Source organism: Eucyclogobius newberryi, unplaced genomic scaffold (assembly GCF_026437365.1).
Source record: "Eucyclogobius newberryi isolate DKJ021-1_F unplaced genomic scaffold, fEucNew1.0.hap1 SCAF_6, whole genome shotgun sequence".
Taxonomy (NCBI): domain Eukaryota; kingdom Metazoa; phylum Chordata; class Actinopteri; order Gobiiformes; family Gobiidae; genus Eucyclogobius; species Eucyclogobius newberryi.
The window spans coordinates 41,398,310-41,420,148 of record NW_027316278.1 but is presented as its reverse complement, the minus strand read 5'-3'; the positions used below and the strand labels follow the sequence as shown (position 1 = coordinate 41,420,148).

The 21,839-nt window shown below is 50.3% G+C and overlaps 1 protein-coding gene across 1 annotated transcript in view; it reads right to left on the bottom strand.

Moving 5' to 3' along the window:
* Positions 1–4,940: 4,940 nt before the first annotated feature.
* Positions 4,941–21,839, bottom strand: part of LOC140346593 (protein unc-13 homolog B) — a 71,102-nt gene continuing 54,203 nt past the window's right edge. The window contains exon 10 of the mRNA XM_072432726.1: positions 4,941–5,247. Within this exon, the coding sequence (XP_072288827.1) occupies positions 4,965–5,247 (283 nt within the window). The 3' untranslated portion in view covers positions 4,941–4,964. The remainder of the gene's footprint in view (positions 5,248–21,839) is intronic.

The following is a 21,839-nucleotide window of genomic DNA, read 5'->3' as shown; positions in this document are numbered from 1 at the left end:
CCATCTTCAGCAGAACGCTGCTGCTTCTCCGATCTGGATCTAAATAATAAGTGACTGGCTGCCCGGGCTCTGGAGCCGGTCGCTCTGTCTTCACTGCTGAGGGAGAGTTGACTTCATGCAGGATGTCAAGGTGAGTCTGACTGCATCGGTGACACTTAGTTTTGAGGTAGCATTGGGCAGCTAAGTGGTTTCTGGCCTGCATCTCCAGCAACGCCTCTCCGTCTTGATCCAGGCTGCTCTTTGCTCAGTGGTGAATTTCTTGAACTCAGAACATTGATTGAAATAATGCATGTCATTATTGCAATAGGGGCAGTATTTCTGGAGTTGTTCTGATGACGTGGGGAGTTGAGGTCTAACTGGTGATGAAGGCTTAATGAATTTAGAGGCAGGGTCAGAGCCAAGCAGCACTGTGGTCGGGCGAATATTTGGTCTCTGCACTTTGGGCTTGGTAGCTTTGTGGCGGTCGTCCCGAGGTGAGTGTGAGTAATGAGGTGGTACATCTTCATCCTGAACACGCACCTCAAATTCCAACCAGTCTGAAAAGTCCAGCAATGTGGGTATAGGCTTGTGAATGGGGTCAATGAATCGTTTGAACTGAGTCCTCAGTTCATGTGGCAGCTTGGATAGTAGACGTGATGTGTGTGACCCACATTCTAACTCTGTCCGCCCTAACTGCTCCAGCATGCCAACAAGGGCTCTGACTTTCAGGCCAAAGTGACAGAACCCTCTGCTGTCACCACTCCTTAAGGAAGGCTCTGCAAGAACCTCGTTAATGCGCTGCAGAGCTAGTTTGTGGGGCTGTCCATACATCTCAGTGAGTGATGCCATTGTTTTGGAATAAGGAGTTGAGCTATTGCTGTAGGAGTCGGCTACGAGAAGGGCATCTTCATGTTTGAGATGATCGACTAATATCTGGTATTTGAATCGCTCTGTGGCATCCCGGGGCGAGATATTGTCCAGTGCGATTTTGAGGCGAGCAAACTGACGAGGATCATCTTCGGTGAAAGGGGGAATATGTGGCTTCGGCCCTCTGTACGTGGTCTCAGTCAAAGGCGGGACTTGAGCGGGGGGGTGTGGCTGAACATACTGTGGAGTGGACTGCAGACCTGAATTGTATGAGGGGTCGACGTACATTGGAGGAAACAGAGGAGCGGGAGCTGGATGGTCTGTTACCGGAGGAGGGGGTGGAGGCAGCGGACCATCTAATGGAGGAGGTGATGATTCAGGCCAGAAGAGATCTGACTTAATCAATGTGCTTTTAGTTACCAGCAGGTTAAGAATTGAATCTAGTTTCATAACAACAAAACCATTTATTGAATTATTCATAGTGACATTTACAGCATCCAGTATAAAACACAAAGAAAAGTTGTTAAGTATTAAAATAAATAAATACAGAAACAAATAAAGAAACAAACAGTGTAAAGGTCCTATATTATCCAAAATGATGATTATTATTTAGCTTTTAACCATGTTATAATCTTTCTTTTAATGCTCTCCCACTCGTCCTGCACCTTCGTCCTCCTCCACTGGTCCATGTCATCAAGAGAAGATCCACTAAGAGTCCATCTTCATCATCATCTTCATCTGATCCAGGCAGTGCAGACATTTCCTCCTTTGGGCAGTTTAAGCTGTTTTAGATTCACACACATCATTTTAAACTGTACTACAGGGAACACCAAGGCAGAAGTATGGTTCACACATCCAGGAGCTTCACATCCAGAGAAGACAAAACATCAACTGCTAAATTTGTTTGAATCCACGTTTTTTTTTGGGTCTTCACTACAAAACGGAATAATGCAGAATACAGGAGCTTTAACTAAAAGTGCATGTGACAGGTTAAACTACCCAACATTTCTGTACAAACCGCTACTTTACAGATGTAATATTCACTACGCACATTGTTTTACCAAACTAAGTAAGAAAAGTATTAGAACCTGTCATATGCACTTAGTCCGTGACAGTTGACAGTTACAGTCTCTGAAAACACAGAAAAGCATGTTTTTCAAAGAGTTCACAGTTCGGTCCTCACCTGGCTTTAGTCCTGCTTTAGTCCTGCTTTAGTTCTGCTTTAGTTCTGCTTTAGTTCTGCTTTAGTCCCGTTTTAGTCCTGGTTTAGTCCTGTTTTAGTCCTGCTTTAGTCCAGGTTTAGTCCTGCTTTAGTCCTGCTTTAGACCTGCTTTAGTCCTGTTTTAGTCCTGTTTTAGTCCTGTTTTAGTCCTGCTTTAGTCCTGCTTTAGACCTGCTTTAGTCCTGTTTTAGTCCTGTTTTAGTCCTGCTTTAGTCCTGGTTTAGTCCTGCTTTAGTCCTGCTTTAGTCCAGGTTTAGTCCTGCTTTAGTCCTGCTTTAGACCTGCTTTAGTCCTGTTTTAGTCCTGTTTTAGTCCTGTTTTAGTCCTGCTTTAGTCCTGCTTTAGTCCTGTTTTAGTCCTGTTTTAGTCCTGCTTTAGTCCTGCTTTAGTCCTGCTTTAGTCCTGCTTTAGTCCTGGTTTAGTCCTGCTTTAGTCCTGCTTTAGTCCAGGTTTAGTCCTGCTTTAGTCCTGCTTTAGTCCTGCTTTAGTCCTGTTTTAGTCCTGTTTTAGTCCTGCTTTAGACCTGCTTTAGTCCTGTTTTAGTCCTGTTTTAGTCCTGTTTTAGTCCTGCTTTAGTCCTGCTTTAGTCCTGTTTTAGTCCTGTTTTAGTCCTGCTTTAGTCCTGCTTTAGTCCTGCTTTAGTCCTGCTTTAGTCCTGGTTTAGTCCTGCTTTAGTCCTGCTTTAGTCCAGGTTTAGTCCTGCTTTAGTCCTGCTTTAGTCCTGCTTTAGACCTGTTTTAGTCCTGGTTTAGTCCTATTTTAGACCTGCTTTAGTCCTGCTTTAGACCTGGTTTAGTCCTGGTTTAGTCCTGCTTTAGTCCTGGTTTAGTCCTGGTTTAGTCCTGCTTTAGTCCTGTTTTAGTCCTGGTTTAGTCCTGGTTTAGTTCTGTTTTAGACCTGCTTTAGTCCTGCTTTAGACCTGCTTTAGTCCTGTTTTAGTCCTGTTTTAGACCTGCTTTAGTCCTGTTTTAGTCCTGCTTTAGTCCTGTTTTAGTCCTGGTTTAGTCCTGTTTTAGACCTGCTTTAGTCCTGGTTTAGTCCTGGTTTAGTCCTGTTTTAGTCCTGTTTTAGTCCTGTTTTAGTCCTGCTTTAGTCATGCTTTAGTCATGCTTTAGTTCTGTTTTAGTCCTGGTTTAGTCCTGGTTTAGTCCTGTTTTAGACCTGCTTTAGACCTGCTTTAGACCTGTTTTAGTCCTGTTTTAGTCCTGCTTTAGTCCTGCTTTAGTCCTGGTTTAGTCCTGGTTTAGTCCTGTTTTAGTCCTGCTTTAGTCCAGGTTTAGACCTGGTTTAGTCCTGCTTTAGTCCTGGTTTAGTCCTGTTTTAGTCCTGTTTTAGTCCTGCTTTAGTCCAGGTTTAGACCTGGTTTAGTCCTGCTTTAGTCCTGCTTTAGTCCTGCTTTAGACCTGTTTTAGTCCTGGTTTAGTCCTATTTTAGACCTGCTTTAGTCCTGCTTTAGACCTGGTTTAGTCCTGGTTTAGTCCTGCTTTAGTCCTGGTTTAGTCCTGGTTTAGTCCTGCTTTAGTCCTGTTTTAGTCCTGGTTTAGTCCTGGTTTAGTTCTGTTTTAGACCTGCTTTAGTCCTGCTTTAGACCTGCTTTAGTCCTGTTTTAGTCCTGTTTTAGACCTGCTTTAGTCCTGTTTTAGTCCTGCTTTAGTCATGCTTTAGTCCTGTTTTAGTCCTGTTTTAGTCCTGGTTTAGTCCTGTTTTAGACCTGCTTTAGTCCTGGTTTAGTCCTGGTTTAGTCCTGTTTTAGTCCTGTTTTAGTCCTGTTTTAGTCCTGCTTTAGTCATGCTTTAGTCATGCTTTAGTCCTGTTTTAGTCCTGGTTTAGTCCTGGTTTAGTCCTGTTTTAGACCTGCTTTAGACCTGCTTTAGACCTGTTTTAGTCCTGTTTTAGTCCTGCTTTAGTCCTGCTTTAGTCCTGGTTTAGTCCTGGTTTAGTCCTGTTTTAGTCCTGCTTTAGTCCAGGTTTAGACCTGGTTTAGTCCTGCTTTAGTCCTGGTTTAGTCCTGTTTTAGTCCTGTTTTAGTCCTGGTTTAGTCCTGTTTTAGTCCTGTTTTAGTCCTGGTTAATCTGAGCAGACACAATTGGTGACATTATTTACATGTAAATCTTTTGTTTGTAGAAAAGTGATGATTATAAAGTGCTCTTAGTTCAAACTCAAACGTGGAGGTCATGACCTCTACAGTGTGTAGAGGTCATTCCCTCTACAGTGTGTAGAGGTCATGACCTTTAAACATTGTAGAGGTCATGACTTCGTCTAGTTTCAGGTGAAAACATGTACAACTTCTATTCAGTAAAAAAATGTGTAATTATGTATATTATTATTATATTATTTATGTATATATTAAATACAAAGGTATTTCGCTGCTGTAAATACTTCATGTTGTGAACAGCAGATTTACATATGAGACAAGAACAAACAGAGCGTTTCATTGGCTGATGCAGGTTTAACGCTTTAGCACAAGATTAAGTCAGCGTTTGGTGAGAAAGGATTCTTTTCTGTTTCTGAGTCTGTGTCGTCTCTTATCCAATCATCTGGCTCCGTGTTCCGGGAGCCAAAAGTGGGCCGGACCACTTTGGAGGCTTCTCAGGGTCAATACAGTTCACTTTAGACACTTCCAGACCAATCCACTGCGAGCCAGTATTATTGGACAAATGTGGCCCTCATCGGCCCTCCTCGTCCCTCCTCGTCCCTCATCGGCCCTCCTCGTCCCTCCTCGGCCCTCCTCGTCCCTCCTCGTCCCTCATCGGCCCTCCTCGTCCCTCCTCGTCCCTCATCGGCCCTCCTCGTCCCTCCTCGGCCCTCCTCGTCCCTCATCGGCCCTCATCGGCCCTCATCGGCCCTCCTCGTCCCTCATCGGCCCTCCTCGTCCCTCATCGGCCCTCATCGGCCCTCATTGGCCCTCCTCGGAGGGGCGGCTCTCAGACTTGAGCTTGACAAACTCCTTAGCCACCTCGTCCGTGGGCCGCTGAGACAGGATCCTGAGGACGGTGGTCCCGGTTTGGTCGGTGTTGGTGCGGGCCCCGAGCGGGCACCAGCACACACAGCTCCTGCGCTCGGGCACGTCCCTCAGCTGCAGCACGCTCAGGCCCACAACGCGGTCCGCTCGCCCAAAGCAGTAATCCTTCACCACCACCTGCAGCTCGTAGCAGTCCAGGCTCTCCTTCCCCAGAGCGCTGCACAAACACCACAAGACACAAGACTGAGCACATTCTACAAGTGTTAAATACAGTTTTCTGTTGTAATAAAGTGTGTTAAAGACTCAAATCATCATAGAAATCATCAGAATAAATATTTTAGAAATTTCCTCCCCCAAAACGTGATGTCTCCTCCCCCAAAGCGTGACGTTTCCTCCCCCAAAGCGTGATGTTTCCTCCCCCATAGCGTGATGTTTCCTCCCTCAAAACGTGATGTTTCCTCCCCCAAAACGTGACGTTTCCTCCCCCAAAACGTGATGTTTCCTCCCCCAAAGCGTGATGTCTCCTCCCCCAAAACGTGATGTTTCCTCCCCCAAAACGTGATGTTTCCTCCCCCAAAACGTGATGTTTCCTCCCCCAAAACGTGACGTTTCCTCCCCCAAAACGTGACGTTTCCTCCCCCAAAACGTGACGTTTCATCCCAAAAACGTGACGTTTCCTCCCCCAAAGCGTGATGTTTCCTCCCCCATAGCGTGATGTTTCCTCCCCCATAGCGTGATGTTTCCTCCCCCATAGCGTGATGTTTCCTCCCCCAAAGCGTGATGTCTCCTCCCCCAAAGCGTGATGTCTCCTCCCCAAAACGTGATGTTTCCTCCCCCAAAGCGTGATGTTTCCTCCCCGAAAACGTGACGTTTCCTCCCCCAAAACGTGATGTTTCCTCCCCCAAAACGTCATGTCTCCTCCCCCAAAGCGTGATGTCTCCTCCCCAAAACGTGACGTTTCCTCCCCCAAAGCGTGATGTTTCCTCCCCCAAAGCGTGATGTTTCCTCCCCGAAAACGTGACGTTTCCTCCCCCAAAGCGTGATGTTTCCTCCCCCAAAGCGTGATGTCTCCTCCCCAAAACGTGACGTTTCCTCCCCCAAAGCGTGATGTCTCCTCCCCCATAGCGTGATGTTTCCTCCCTCAAAACGTGATGTTTCCTCCCCCAAAACGTGATGTTTCCTCCCCAAAACGTGACGTTTCCTCCCCCAAAACGTGACGTTTCCTCCCCCAAAGCGTGATGTCTCCTCCCCCATAGCGTGATGTTTCCTCCCTCAAAACGTGATGTTTCCTCCCCCAAAACGTGATGTTTCCTCCCCAAAACGTGACGTTTCCTCCCCCAAAACGTGACGTTTCCTCCCCCAAAACGTTATGTTTCCTCCCCCAAAACGTGATGTTTCCTCCCCCAAAACGTGACGTTTCCTCCCCCAAAACGTGACGTTTCCTCCCCCAAAACGTGACGTTTCATCCCAAAAACGTGACGTTTCCTCCCCCAAAGCGTGATGTTTCCTCCCCCAAAGCGTGATGTTTCCTCCCCCATAGCGTGATGTTTCCTCCCCCAAAACATGATGTCTCCTCCCCCAAAGCGTGATGTCTCCTCCCCAAAACGTGATGTTTCCTCCCCCAAAGCGTGACGTTTCCTCCCCCAAAACGTGACGTTTCCTCCCCCACAACGTGACGTTTCATCCCAAAAACGTGACGTTTCCTCCCCCAAAGCGTGATGTTTCCTCCCCCATAGCGTATTGTTTCCTCCCCCAAAGCGTGATGTCTCCTCCCCAAAACGTGACGTTTCCTCCCCCAAAGCGTGACGTTTCCTCCCCCAAAACCTGATGTTTCCTCCCCCAAAACGTGACGTTTCCTCCCCCAAAGCGTGATGTCTCCTCCCCCAAAACGTGATGTTTCCTCCCCCAAAACGTGATGTTTCCTCCCCCAAAGCGTGATGTTTCCTCCCCCAAACCGTGATGTCTCCTCCCCCAAAACGTGACGTCTCCTCCCCCAAAACGTGACGTCTCCTCCCCCCAAAACGTGATGTTTCCTCCCCGAAAGCGTGATGTCTCCTCCCCCATAGCGTGATGTTTCCTCCCTCAAAACATGATGTCTCCTCCCCCAAAACGTGATGTTTCCTCCCCCAAAACGTGATGTTTCCTCCCCCAAAACGTGATGTTTCCTCCCCCAAAGCGTGATGTCTCCTCCCCCATAGCGTGATGTTTCCTCCCTCAAAACGTGATGTTTCCTCCCCCAAAACGTGATGTTTCCTCCCCCAAAACATGATGTCTCCTCCCCCAAAACGTGACGTCTCCTCCCCCCAAAACGTGATGTTTCCTCCCCGAAAGCGTGATGTCTCCTCCCCCATAGCGTGATGTTTCCTCCCTCAAAACGTGATGTTTCCTCCCCCAAAACGTGATGTTTCCTCCCCCAAAACGTGACGTTTCCTCCCCCAAAGCGTGATGTTTCCTCCCCCATAGCGTGATGTTTCCTCCCCCAAAACATGATGTTTCCTCCCCCATAGCGTGATGTTTCCTCCCCCAAAGCGTGATGTCTCCTCCCCAAAACGTGACGTTTCCTCCCCCAAAGCGTGATGTTTCCTCCCCGAAAACGTGACGTTTCCTCCCCCAAAACGTGATGTTTCCTCCCCCAAAACGTCATGTCTCCTCCCCCAAAGCGTGATGTCTCCTCCCCAAAACGTGACGTTTCCTCCCCCAAAGCGTGATGTTTCCTCCCCCAAAGCGTGATGTCTCCTCCCCCAAAACGTGACGTTTCCTCCCCCAAAACGTGATGTTTCCTCCCACAAAACGTCATGTCTCCTCCCCCAAAACTTGATGTTTCCTCCCCCAAAGCGTGATGTCTCCTCCCCCAAAACGTGACGTTTCCTCCCCCAAAACGTGATGTTTCCTCCCCCAAAACGTCATGTCTCCTCCCCCAAAGCGTGATGTTTCCTCCCCCAAAACGTGACGTTTCCTCCCCCAAAGCGTGATGTTTCCTCCCCCAAAGCGTGATGTCTCCTCCCCCAAAACGTGACGTTTCCTCCCCCAAAACGTGATGTTTCCTCCCACAAAACGTCATGTCTCCTCCCCCAAAACTTGATGTTTCCTCCCCCAAAACATCATGTCTCCTCCCCCAAAACATCATGTCTCCTCCCCCAAAACATCATGTCTCCTCCCCCAAAACATGATGTTTCCTCCCCCAAAACATGATGTCTCCTCCCCCAAAACGTGATGTCTCCTCCCCCAAAACATGATGTCTCCTCCCCCAAAGCGTTATGTTTCCTCCCCCAAAACATGATGTCTCCTTCCCCATAGCGTGATGTTTCCTCCCCCATAGCGTGATGTTTCCTCCCCCCATAGCGTGATGTTTCCTCCCCCATAGCGTGATGTTTCCTCCCCCAAAACGTGATGTTTCCTCCCCCAAAAAGTGATGTTTCCTCCCCCAAAACATGATGTTTCCTCCCCCAAAACATGATGTTTCCTCCCCCAAAACATGATGTTTCCTCCCCCAAAACATGATGTTTCCTCCCCCAAAACGTGATGCTTCCTCCCCAAAGCGTGATGTCTCCTCCCCCAAAACATGACGTTTCCTCCCCCAAAGCGTGATGTTTCCTCCCCCAAAGCGTGATGTTTCCTCCCCCAAAGCGTGATGTTTCCTCCCCCATAGCGTGATGTTTCCTCCCCCAAAACGTGATGTTTCCTCCCCCATAGCGTGATGTTTCCTCCCCCAAAACGTGATGTTTCCTCCCCCATAGCGTGATGTTTCCTCCCCCATAGCGTGATGTTTCCTCCCCCCATAGCGTGATGTTTCCTCCCCCATAGCGTGATGTTTCCTCCCCCAAAACGTGATGTTTCCTCCCCCAAAACGTGATGTTTCCTCCCCCAAAGCGTGATGTCTCCTCCCCCAAAGCGTGATGTTTCCTCCCCCAAAACGTGATGTTTCCTCCCCCAAAGCGTGATGTCTCCTCCCCCAAAACGTGACGTTTCCTGCCCCAAAACGTGATGTCTCCTCCCCCAAAGCGTGATGTTTCCTCCCCCAAAACATGACGTTTCCTCCCCCAAAGCGTGATGTTTCCTCCCCCAAAGCGTGATGTCTCCTCCCCCAAAGCGTGATGTTTCCTCCCCCAAAGCGTGATGTTTCCTCCCCCAAAGCGTGATGTTTCCTCCCCCATAGCGTGATGTTTCCTCCCCCCATAGCGTGATGTTTCCTCCCCCAAAGCGTGATGTTTCCTCCCCCAAAACATGTCTCCTCCCCCAAAACATGACGTTTCCTCCCCAAAGCGTGATGTTTCCTCCCCCAAAGAGTGATGTTTCCTCCCCCAAAACATGATTTTTCCTCCCCCAAAGCGTGAAGTTTCCTCCCCCAAAACATGATGTCTCCTCCCCCAAAGCGTGATGTTTCCTCCCCCAAAGCGTGATGTTTCCTCCCCCAAAACGTGATGTTTCCTCCCCCAAAACGTGATGTTTCCTCCCCCAAAACATGGTGTTTCCTCCCCCAAAACATGATGTCTCCTCCCCCAAAACATGATGTTTCCTCCCCCAAAACGTGATGTTTCCTCCCCCAAAACATGGTGTTTCCTCCCCCAAAACATGATGTCTCCTCCCCCAAAACATGATGTTTCCTCCCCCAAAACATGGTGTTTCCTCCCCCAAAACATGATGTCTCCTCCCCCAAAGCGTGATGTTTCCTCCCCCAAAACTTGATGTCTCCTCCCCCAAAGCGTGGTGTTTCCTCCCCCAAAGCGTGATGTCTCCTCCCCCAAAGCGTGATGTTTCCTCCCCCAAAACTTGATGTCTCCTCCCCCAAAACGTGATGTCTCCTCCCCCAAAGCGTGATGTCTCCTCCCCCAAAGCGTGATGTTTCCTCCCCCAAAACATGACGTTTCCTCCCCCAAAGCGTGATGTTTCCTCCCCCAAAGCGTGATGTCTCCTCCCCCAAAGCGTGATGTTTCCTCCCCCAAAGCGTGATGTTTCCTCCCCCAAAGCGTGATGTTTCCTCCCCCATAGCGTGATGTTTCCTCCCCCCATAGCGTGATGTTTCCTCCCCCAAAGCGTGATGTTTCCTCCCCCAAAACATGTCTCCTCCCCCAAAACATGACGTTTCCTCCCCAAAGCGTGATGTTTCCTCCCCCAAAGAGTGATGTTTCCTCCCCCAAAACATGATTTTTCCTCCCCCAAAGCGTGAAGTTTCCTCCCCCAAAACATGATGTCTCCTCCCCCAAAGCGTGATGTTTCCTCCCCCAAAGCGTGATGTTTCCTCCCCCAAAACGTGATGTTTCCTCCCCCAAAACGTGATGTTTCCTCCCCCAAAACATGGTGTTTCCTCCCCCAAAACATGATGTCTCCTCCCCCAAAACATGATGTTTCCTCCCCCAAAACGTGATGTTTCCTCCCCCAAAACATGGTGTTTCCTCCCCCAAAACATGATGTCTCCTCCCCCAAAACATGATGTTTCCTCCCCCAAAACATTGTGTTTCCTCCCCCAAAACATGATGTCTCCTCCCCAAAGCCTGATGTTTCCTCCCCCAAAGCGTCACGTTTCCTCCCCCAAAGCGTGACGTTTCCTCCCCCAAAACTTGATGTCTCCTCCCCCAAAACATGATTTTTCCTCCCCCAAAACATGATGTCTCCTCCCCCAAAGCGTGATGTTTCCTCCCCCAAAGCCTGATGTCTCCTCCCCCAAAACGTTATGTTTCCTCCCCCAAAACGTGATGTTTCCTCCCCCAAAACGTGATGTCTCCTCCCCCAAAACATGATGTCTCCTCCCCCAAAGCGTGATGTTTCCTCCCCCAAAGCCTGATGTTTCCTCCCCCAAAGCGTGATGTTTCCTCCCCCAAAGCGTAATGTCTCCTCCCCCAAAGCCTGATGTCTCCTCCCCCAAAACGTGATGTTTCCTCCCCCAAAACATGATTTTTCCTCCCCCAAAACATGATGTCTCCTCCCCCAAAACGTTATGTTTCCTCCCCCAAAACGTGATGTTTCCTCCCCCAAAACGTGATGTCTCCTCCCCCAAAGCGTGATGTTTCCTCCCCCAAAGCGTGATGTTTCCTCCCCCAAAACATGATGTTTCCTCCCCCAAAGCGTGATGTCTCCTCCCCCAAAACGTGACGTTTCCTCCCCCAAAACGTGATGTTTCCTCCCCCAAAACGTGATGTCTCCTCCTCCAAAGCGTGATGTTTCCTCCACCAAAACATGACGTTTCCTCCCCCAAAACGTGATGTTTCCTCCCCAAAAACGTGAGGTTTCCTCCCCCAAAACGTGATGTTTCCTCGCCCAAAGCGTGATGTCTCCTCCCCCAAAATATGATGTTTCCTCCCCCAAAACAAGATGTTTCCTCCCCCAAAACGTGACGTTTCCTCCCCCAAAACGTGATGTTTCCTCCCCCAAAACGTGACGTTTCCTCCCCCAAAGCGTGATGTCTCCTCCCCCAAAACATAATTTTTCCTCCCCCAAAACATGATGTCTCCTCCCCCAAAACATGATGTTTCCTCCCCCAAAGCCTGATGTTTCCTCCCCCAAAACGTGATGTTTCCTCCCCCAAAACGTGATGTTTCCTCCCCCAAAACGTGATGTTTCCTCCCCCAAAACGTGATGTTTCCTCCCCCAAAACGTGATGTTTCCTCCCCCAAAACGTGATGTTTCCTCCCCCAAAACGTGATGTTTCCTCCCCCAAAACGTGATGTTTCCTCCCCCAAAACGTGATGTTTCCTCCCCCAAAACGTGATGTCTCCTCCCCCAAAACATGATGTCTCCTCCCCCAAAACATGATGTCTCCTCCCCCAAAGCGTGATGTTTCCTCCCCCAAAACGTGACGTTTCCTCCCCCAAAACGTGATGTTTCCTCCCCCAAAACGTGATGTCTCCTCCTCCAAAGCGTGATGTTTCCTCCCCCAAAACATGACGTTTCCTCCCCCAAAACGTGATGTTTCCTCCCCCAAAACGTGACGTTTCCTCCCCCAAAACGTGATGTTTCCTCGCCCAAAGCGTGATGTCTCCTCCCCCAAAATATGATGTTTCCTCCCCCAAAACAAGATGTTTCCTCCCCCAAAACGTGACGTTTCCTCCCCCAAAACGTGATGTTTCCTCCCCCAAAACGTGACGTTTCCTCCCCCAAAGCGTGATGTCTCCTCCCCCAAAACATAATTTTTCCTCCCCCAAAACATGATGTCTCCTCCCCCAAAACATGATGTTTCCTCCCCCAAGCGTGATGTTTCCTCCACCAAAGCGTGATGTTTCCTCCCCCAAAACATGATGTTTCCTCCCCCAAAACGTGATGTTTCCTCCCCCAAAACATGATGTTTCCTCCCCCAAAGCGTGATGTTTCCTCCCCCAAAACGTGATGTTTCCTCCCCCAAAACGTGATGTTTCCTCCCCCAAAACGTGATGTTTCCTCCCCCAAAACGTGATGTTTCCTCCCCCAAAACGTGATGTCTCCTCCCCCAAAACATGATGTCTCCTCCCCCAAAACATGATGTCTCCTCCCCCAAAACATGATGTTTCCTCCCCAGAACGTGATGTTTCCTCCCCCAAAACGTGACGTTTCCTCCCCCAAAGCGTGATGTCTCCTCCCCCAAAGCGTGATGTCTCCTCCCCCAAAGCGTGACGTTTCCTCCCCCAAAGCGTGATGTTTCCTCCCCCAAAGCGTGATGTTTCCTCCCCCAAAGCCTGATGTTTCCTCCCCCAAAGCGTGATGTTTCCTCCCCCAAAGCCTGATGTTTCCTCCCCCAAAACATGATGTTTCCTCCCCCAAAGCGTGATGTTTCCTCCCCCAAAGCCTGATGTTTCCTCCCCCAAAGCGTGATGTTTCCTCCCCCAAAGCCTGATGTCTCCTCCCCCAAAACATGATGTCTCCTCCCCCAAAACGTGATGTTTCCTCCCCCAAAACGTGACGTTTCCTCCCCCAAAGCGTGATGTCTCCTCCCCCAAAACGTGACGTTTCCTACCCCAAAACGTGATGTTTCCTCCCCCAAAACGTGATGTCTCCTCCTCCAAAGCGTGATGTCTCCTCCCCCAAAACGTGATGTTTCCTCCCCCAAAACGTGATGTTTCCTCCCCCAAAACGTGATGTCTCCTCCTCCAAAGCGTGATGTCTCCTCCCCCAAAACGTGATGTTTCCTCCCCCAAAACGTGATGTTTCCTCCCCCAAAACGTGATGTCTCCTCCTCCAAAGCGTGATGTCTCCTCCCCCAAAACATGATGTCTCCTCCCCCAAAACGTGATGTTTCCTCCCCCATAGCGTGATGTTTCCACCCCAAAACGTGATGTTTCCTCCCCCAAAACGTGACGTTTCCTCCCCCAAAGCGTGATGTTTCCTCCCCCAAAGCGTGATGTTTCCTCCCCCAAAGCGTGATGTCTCCTCCCCCAAAACATGACGTTTCCTCCCCCAAAACGTGATGTTTCCTCCCCCAAAACATGATGTTTCCTCCCCCAAAGCGTGATGTCTCCTCCCCCAAAGCGTGATGTTTCCTCCCCCAAAGCGTGATGTCTCCTCCCCCAAAGCGTGATGTTTCCTCCCCGAAAGCGTGATGTCTCCTCCCCCAAAACGTGATGTTTCCTCCCCCAAAACATGACGTTTCCTCCCCCAAAATGTGACGTTTCCTCCCCCAAAACATGATGTTTCCTCCCCCAAAACATGATGTTTCCTCCCCCAAAACATGATGTTTCCTCCCCCAAAGCGTGATGTTTCCTCCCCCAAAGCGTGATGTCTCCTCCCCCAAAACGTGACGTTTCCTCCCCCAAAACGTGATGTTTCTTCCCCCAAAGCGTGATGTTTCCTCCCCCAAAGCGTGATGTCTCCTCCCCCAAAGCATGATGTTTCCTCCCCCAAAACGTGATGTTTCCTCCCCCAAAACATGATGTCTCCTCCCCCAAAACATGATGTCTCCTCCCCCAAAACGTGATGTTTCCTCCCCCAAAACATGATGTTTCCTCCCCCAAAGCCTGATGTTTCCTCCCCCAAAACGTGATGTTTCCTCCCCCAAAACATGATGTTTCCTCCCCCAAAGCCTGATGTTTCCTCCCCCAAAGCATGATGTTTCCTCCCCCAAAACGTGATGTTTCCTCCCCCAAAGCGTGATGTTTCCTCCCCCAAAGCGTGATGTCTCCTCCCCCAAAGCGTGATGTTTCCTCCCCGAAAGCGTGATGTCTCCTCCCCCAAAACGTGATGTTTCCTCCCCCAAAACATGACGTTTCCTCCCCCAAAACGTGACGTTTCCTCCCCCAAAACATGATGTTTCCTCCCCCAAAGCGTGATGTTTCCTCCCCCAAAACGTGATGTTTCCTCCCCCAAAACATGATGCTTCCTCCCCCAAAACGTGATGTTTCCTTCCCCAAAACGTGATGTTTCCTCCCCCAAAACATGATGCTTCCTCCCCCAAAACATGATTTTTCCTCCCCCAAAACGTGATGTTTCCTCCCCCAAAACGTGATGTCTCCTCCTCCAAAGCATGATGTTTCCTCCCCCAAAACGTGATGTCTCCTCCTCCAAAGCGTGATGTTTCCTCCCCCAAAACATGATGTTTCCTCCCCCAAAGCGTGATGTTTCCTCCCCCAAAGCGTGATGTCTCCTCCCCCAAAACGTGACGTTTCCTCCCCCAAAACGTGATGTCTCCTCCCCCAAAGCGTGATGTCTCCTCCCCCAAAACATGATGTTTCCTCCCCAAAACGTGATGTTTCCTCCCCAAAGCGTGATGTTTCCTCCCCCAAAACATGATGTCTCCTCCCCCAAAGCGTGATGTTTCTTCCCCCAAAGAGTGATGTTTCCTCCCCCAAAACGTGATGTTTCCTCCCCCAAAACGTGATTTCTCCTCCCCAAAGCGTGATGTCTCCTCCCCCAAAACATGACGTTTCCTCCCCCAAAGAGTGATGTCTCCTCCCCCAAAGCGTGAAGTTTCCTCCCCCAAAACGTGACGTTTCCTCCCCCAAAACGTGATGTTTCCTCCCCCAAAACATGATGTTTCCTCCCCCAAAGCGTGATGTCTCCTCCCCCAAAGCGTGATGTTTCCTCCCCCAAAACATGATGTCTCCTCCCCCAAAGCGTGATGTTTCCTCCCCCAAAGAGTGATGTTTCCTCCCCCAAAACGTGATTTCTCCTCCCCAAAACGTGATGTTTCCTCCCCCAAAGCGTGATGTTTCCTCCCCCAAAGAGTGATGTTTCCTCCCCCAAAACGTGATTTCTCCTCCCCAAAGCGTGATGTCTCCTCCCCCAAAACGTGATGTTTCCTCCCCCAAAACATGATTTTTCCTCCCCCAAAGCGTGAAGTTTCCTCCCCCAAAACATGATGTCTCCTCCCCCAAAACGTGATGTTTCCTCCCCCATAGCGTGATGTTTCCTCCCCCAAAACATGATGTTTCCTCCCCCAAAACGTGATGTTTCCTCCCCCAAAACATGATGTTTCCTCCCCCAAAACGTGATATTTCCTCCCCCATAGCGTGATGTTTCCTCCCCCAAAAACATGATGTTTTCTCCCCCAAAGCGTGAAGTTTCCTCCCCCAAAGCGTGAAGTTTCCTCCCCCAAAGCCTGATGTTTCCTCCCCCAAAACATGATGTTTCCTCCCCCAAAACATGATGTTTCCTCCCCCAAAACATGATGTTTCCTCCCCCAAAACATGATGTTTCCTCCCCAAAACTTGACGTTTCCTCCCCCAAAACGTGATGTTTCCTCCCCAAAACGTGATGTTTCCTCCCCCAAAACGTGATGTTTCCTCCCCCAAAACGTGATGTTTCCTCCCCCAAAACGTGATGTTTCCTCCCCCAAAGCGTGATGTCTCCTCCCCCAAAGCGTGATGTTTCCTCCTCCAAAGTGTGATGTCTCCCCCAAAACGTGATGTTTCCTCCCCCAAAGCGTGATGTCTCCTCCCCCAAAACGTGATGTTTCCTCCCCCAAAGCGTGATGTTTCCTCCCCAAAACGTGACGTTTCCTCCCCCAAAACGTGACGTTTCCTCCCCCAAAGCGTGATGTCTCCTCCCCCAAAGCGTGATGTTTCCTCCCCCAAAGCGTGATGTCTCCTCCCCCAAAACGTGACGTTTCCTCCCCCAAAACGTGATGTTTCCTCCCCCAAAACGTGATGTTTCCTCCCCCAAAGCGTGATGTCTCCTCCCCCAAAGCGTGATGTTTCCTCCCCCAAAGCGTGATGTCTCCTCCCCCAAAGCATGATGTTTCCTCCCCGAAAGCGTGATGTCTCCTCCCCCAAAACGTGACGTTTCCTCCCCCAAAACATGACGTTTCCTCCCCCAAAACATGACGTTTCCTCCCCCAAAGCGTGATGTTTCCTCCCCCAAAACGTGATGTTTCCTCCCCCAAAACATGATGCTTCCTCCCCCAAAACGTAATGTTTCCTCCCCTAAAACGTGGTGTTTCCTCCCCCAAAACGTGATGTTTCCTCCCCCAAAACATGATGCTTCCTCCCCCAAAACGTGATGTTTCCTCCCCCAAAACATGATGCTTCCTCCCCCAAAACGTGATGTTTCCTCCCCTAAAACGTGGTGTTTCCTCCCCCAAAGCGTGATGTCTCCTCCCCCAAAACATGACGTTTCCTCCCCCAAAACGTGACGTTTCCTCCCCCAAAACATGATGTTTCCTCCCCCAAAGCGTGATGTTTCCTCCCCCAAAACGTCATGTTTCCTCCCCCAAAACATGATGTTTCCTCCCCCAAAGCGTGATGTCTCCTCCCCCAAAGCGTGATGTTTCCTCCCCCAAAGCGTGATGTCTCCTCCCCCAAAGCATGATGTTTCCTCCCCGAAAGCGTGATGTCTCCTCCCCCAAAACGTGATGTTTCCTCCCCCAAAACATGACGTTTCCTCCCCCAAAACATGACGTTTCCTCCCCCAAAGCGTGATGTTTCCTCCCCCAAAACGTGATGTTTCCTCCCCCAAAACATGATGCTTCCTCCCCCAAAACGTGATGTTTCCTCCCCTAAAACGTGGTGTTTCCTCCCCCAAAACGTGATGTTTCCTCCCCCAAAATATGATGCTTCCTCCCCCAAAACATGATGCTTCCTCCCCCAAAACGTGATGTTTCCTCCCCTAAAACGTGGTGTTTCCTCCCCCAAAGCGTGATGTCTCCTCCCCCAAAACATGACGTTTCCTCCCCCAAAACGTGACGTTTCCTCCCCCAAGACATGATGTTTCCTCCCCCAAAGCGTGATGTTTCCTCCCCCAAAGCGTGATGTTTCCTCCCCCAAAACATGATGTCTCCTCCCCCAAAGCGTGATGTTTCCTCCCCCAAAGCGTGATGTTTCCTCCCCCAAAACGTGATTTCTCCTCCCCAAAGCGTGATGTCTCCTCCCCCAAAACATGATGTTTCCTCCCCCATAGCGTGATGTTTCCTCCCCAAAACGTGATGTTTCCTCCCCCAAAACGTGACGTTTCCTCCCCCAAAGCGTGATGTTTCCTCCCCCAAAGCGTGATGTTTCCTCCCCCAAAGCGTGATGTCTCCTCCCCCAAAACATGACGTTTCCTCCCCCAAAACGTGATGTTTCCTCCCCCAAAACATGATGTTTCCTCCCCCAAAGCGTGATGTCTCCTCCCCCAAAGCGTGATGTTTCCTCCCCCAAAGCGTGATGTCTCCTCCCCCAAAGCGTGATGTTTCCTCCCCGAAAGCGTGATGTCTCCTCCCCCAAAACGTGATGTTTCCTCCCCCAAAACATGACGTTTCCTCCCCCAAAATGTGACGTTTCCTCCCCCAAAACATGATGTTTCCTCCCCCAAAACGTGATGTTTCTTCCCCCAAAGCGTGATGTTTCCTCCCCCAAAGCCTGATGTCTCCTCCCCCAAAACATGATGTCTCCTCCCCCAAAACGTGATGTTTCCTCCCCCAAAACATGATGTTTCCTCCCCCAAAGCCTGATGTTTCCTCCCCCAAAACGTGATGTTTCCTCCCCCAAAACATGATGTTTCCTCCCCCAAAGCCTGATGTTTCCTCCCCCAAAGCATGATGTTTCCTCCCCCAAAACGTGATGTTTCTTCCCCCAAAGCGTGATGTTTCCTCCCCCAAAGCCTGATGTCTCCTCCCCCAAAACATGATGTCTCCTCCCCCAAAACGTGATGTTTCCTCCCCCAAAACATGATGTTTCCTCCCCCAAAGCCTGATGTTTCCTCCCCCAAAACGTGATGTTTCCTCCCCCAAAACATGATGTTTCCTCCCCCAAAGCCTGATGTTTCCTCCCCCAAAGCATGATGTTTCCTCCCCCAAAACGTGACGTTTCCTCCCCCAAAACGTGACGTTTCCTCCCCCAAAGCGTGATGTCTCCTCCCCCAAAGCGTGATGTTTCCTCCCCCAAAGCGTGATGTCTCCTCCCCCAAAACGTGACGTTTCCTCCCCCAAAACGTGATGTTTCCTCCCCCAAAACGTGATGTTTCCTCCCCCAAAGCGTGATGTCTCCTCCCCCAAAGCGTGATGTTTCCTCCCCCAAAGCGTGATGTCTCCTCCCCCAAAGCATGATGTTTCCTCCCCGAAAGCGTGATGTCTCCTCCCCCAAAACGTGACGTTTCCTCCCCCAAAACATGACGTTTCCTCCCCCAAAACATGACGTTTCCTCCCCCAAAGCGTGATGTTTCCTCCCCCAAAACGTGATGTTTCCTCCCCCAAAACATGATGCTTCCTCCCCCAAAACGTAATGTTTCCTCCCCTAAAACGTGGTGTTTCCTCCCCCAAAACGTGATGTTTCCTCCCCCAAAACATGATGCTTCCTCCCCCAAAACGTGATGTTTCCTCCCCCAAAACATGATGCTTCCTCCCCCAAAACGTGATGTTTCCTCCCCTAAAACGTGGTGTTTCCTCCCCCAAAGCGTGATGTCTCCTCCCCCAAAACATGACGTTTCCTCCCCCAAAACATGATGTTTCCTCCCCCAAAGCGTGATGTTTCCTCCCCCAAAACGTCATGTTTCCTCCCCCAAAACATGGTGTTTCCTCCCCCAAAGCGTGATGTCTCCTCCCCCAAAGCGTGATGTTTCCTCCCCCAAAGCGTGATGTCTCCTCCCCCAAAGCATGATGTTTCCTCCCCGAAAGCGTGATGTCTCCTCCCCCAAAACGTGATGTTTCCTCCCCCAAAACATGACGTTTCCTCCCCCAAAACATGACGTTTCCTCCCCCAAAGCGTGATGTTTCCTCCCCCAAAACGTGATGTTTCCTCCCCCAAAACATGATGCTTCCTCCCCCAAAACGTGATGTTTCCTCCCCTAAAACGTGGTGTTTCCTCCCCCAAAACGTGATGTTTCCTCCCCCAAAATATGATGCTTCCTCCCCCAAAACATGATGCTTCCTCCCCCAAAACGTGATGTTTCCTCCCCTAAAACGTGGTGTTTCCTCCCCCAAAGCGTGATGTCTCCTCCCCCAAAACATGACGTTTCCTCCCCCAAAACGTGACGTTTCCTCCCCCAAGACATGATGTTTCCTCCCCCAAAGCGTGATGTTTCCTCCCCCAAAGCGTGATGTTTCCTCCCCCAAAACATGATGTCTCCTCCCCCAAAGCGTGATGTTTCCTCCCCCAAAGCGTGATGTTTCCTCCCCCAAAACGTGATTTCTCCTCCCCAAAGCGTGATGTCTCCTCCCCCAAAACATGATGTTTCCTCCCCCATAGCGTGATGTTTCCTCCCCCAAAACGTGACGTTTCCTCCCCCAAAGCGTGATGTTTCCTCCCCCAAAGCGTGATGTTTCCTCCCCCAAAGCGTGATGTCTCCTCCCCCAAAACATGACGTTTCCTCCCCCAAAACGTGATGTTTCCTCCCCCAAAACATGATGTTTCCTCCCCCAAAGCGTGATGTCTCCTCCCCCAAAGCGTGATGTTTCCTCCCCCAAAGCGTGATGTCTCCTCCCCCAAAGCGTGATGTTTCCTCCCCGAAAGCGTGATGTCTCCTCCCCCAAAACGTGATGTTTCCTCCCCCAAAACATGACGTTTCCTCCCCCAAAATGTGACGTTTCCTCCCCCAAAACATGATGTTTCCTCCCCCAAAACGTGATGTTTCTTCCCCCAAAGCGTGATGTTTCCTCCCCCAAAGCCTGATGTCTCCTCCCCCAAAACATGATGTCTCCTCCCCCAAAACGTGATGTTTCCTCCCCCAAAACATGATGTTTCCTCCCCCAAAGCCTGATGTTTCCTCCCCCAAAACGTGATGTTTCCTCCCCCAAAACATGATGTTTCCTCCCCCAAAGCCTGATGTTTCCTCCCCCAAAGCATGATGTTTCCTCCCCCAAAACGTGATGTTTCTTCCCCCAAAGCGTGATGTTTCCTCCCCCAAAGCCTGATGTCTCCTCCCCCAAAACATGATGTCTCCTCCCCCAAAACGTGATGTTTCCTCCCCCAAAACATGATGTTTCCTCCCCCAAAGCCTGATGTTTCCTCCCCCAAAACGTGATGTTTCCTCCCCCAAAACATGATGTTTCCTCCCCCAAAGCCTGATGTTTCCTCCCCCAAAGCATGATGTTTCCTCCCCCAAAACGTGATGTTTCCTCCCCCAAAACATGATGTCTCCTCCCCCAAAACATGATGTCTCCTCCCCCAAAACATGATGTTTCCTCCCCAAAACGTGATGTTTCCTCCCCCAAAACGTGACGTTTCCTCCCCCAAAGCGTGATGTCTCCTCCCCCAAAGCGTGATGTTTCCTCCCCCAAAGCGTGATGTCTCCTCCCCCAAAACATGACGTTTCCTCCCCCAAAACATGACGTTTCCTCCCCCAAAGCGTGATGTTTCCTCCCCCAAAACATGATGTTTCCTCCCCCAAAGCGTGATGTCTCCTCCCCCAAAGCGTGATGTTTCCTCCCCCAAAACATGATGTCTCCTCCCCCAAAGCGTGATGTTTCCTCCCCCAAAGAGTGATGTTTCCTCCCCCAAAACGTGATGTTTCCTCCCCCAAAACGTGATTTCTCCTCCCCAAAGCGTGACGTTTCCTCCCCCAAAACATGACGTTTCCTCCCCCAAAACGTGATGTTTCCTCCCCCAAAACATGACGTTTCCTCCCCCAAAGCGTGATGTCTCCTCCCCCAAAGCGTGATGTTTCCTCCCCCAAAACATGATGTCTCCTCCCCCAAAGCGTGATGTTTCCTCCCCCAAAGAGTGATGTTTCCTCCCCCAAAACGTGATGTTTCCTCCCCCAAAGAGTGATGTTTCCTCCCCCAAAACGTAATTTCTCCTCCCCAAAGCGTGATGTCTCCTCCCCCAAAACATGACGTTTCCTCCCCCAAAGAGTGATGTTTCCTCCCCCAAAACATGATTTTTCCTCCCCCAAAGCGTGAAGTTTCCTCCCCCAAAACATGATGTCTCCTCCCCCAAAACGTGATGTTTCCTCCCCCAAAACATGATGTTTCCTCCCCCAAAACGTGATGTTTCCTCCCCCAAAACACGATGTTTCCTCCCCCAAAACATGTTTCCTCCCCCAAAACATGATGTTTCCTCCCCCAAAACGTGATGTTTCCTCCCCCAAAACGTGATGTTTCCTCCCCCAAAACATGATGTTTCCTCCCCCAAAACGTGATGTTTCCTCCCCCAAAACGTGATGTTTCCTCCCCCAAAGCGTGATGTCTCCTCCCCCAAAGCGTGATGTTTCCTCCTCCAAAGTGTGATGTCTCCCCCAAAGCGTGATGTCTCCTCCCCCAAAACGTGATGTTTCCTCCCCCAAAGCCTGATGTCTCCTCCCCCAAAACATGATGTCTCCTCCCCCAAAACGTGATGTTTCCTCCCCCATAGCGTGATGTTTCCTCCCCAAAACGTGATGTTTCCTCCCCCAAAACGTGACGTTTCCTCCCCCAAAGCGTGATGTCTCCTCCCCCAAAGCGTGATGTTTCCTCCCCCAAAGCGTGATGTCTCCTCCCCCAAAACATGACGTTTCCTC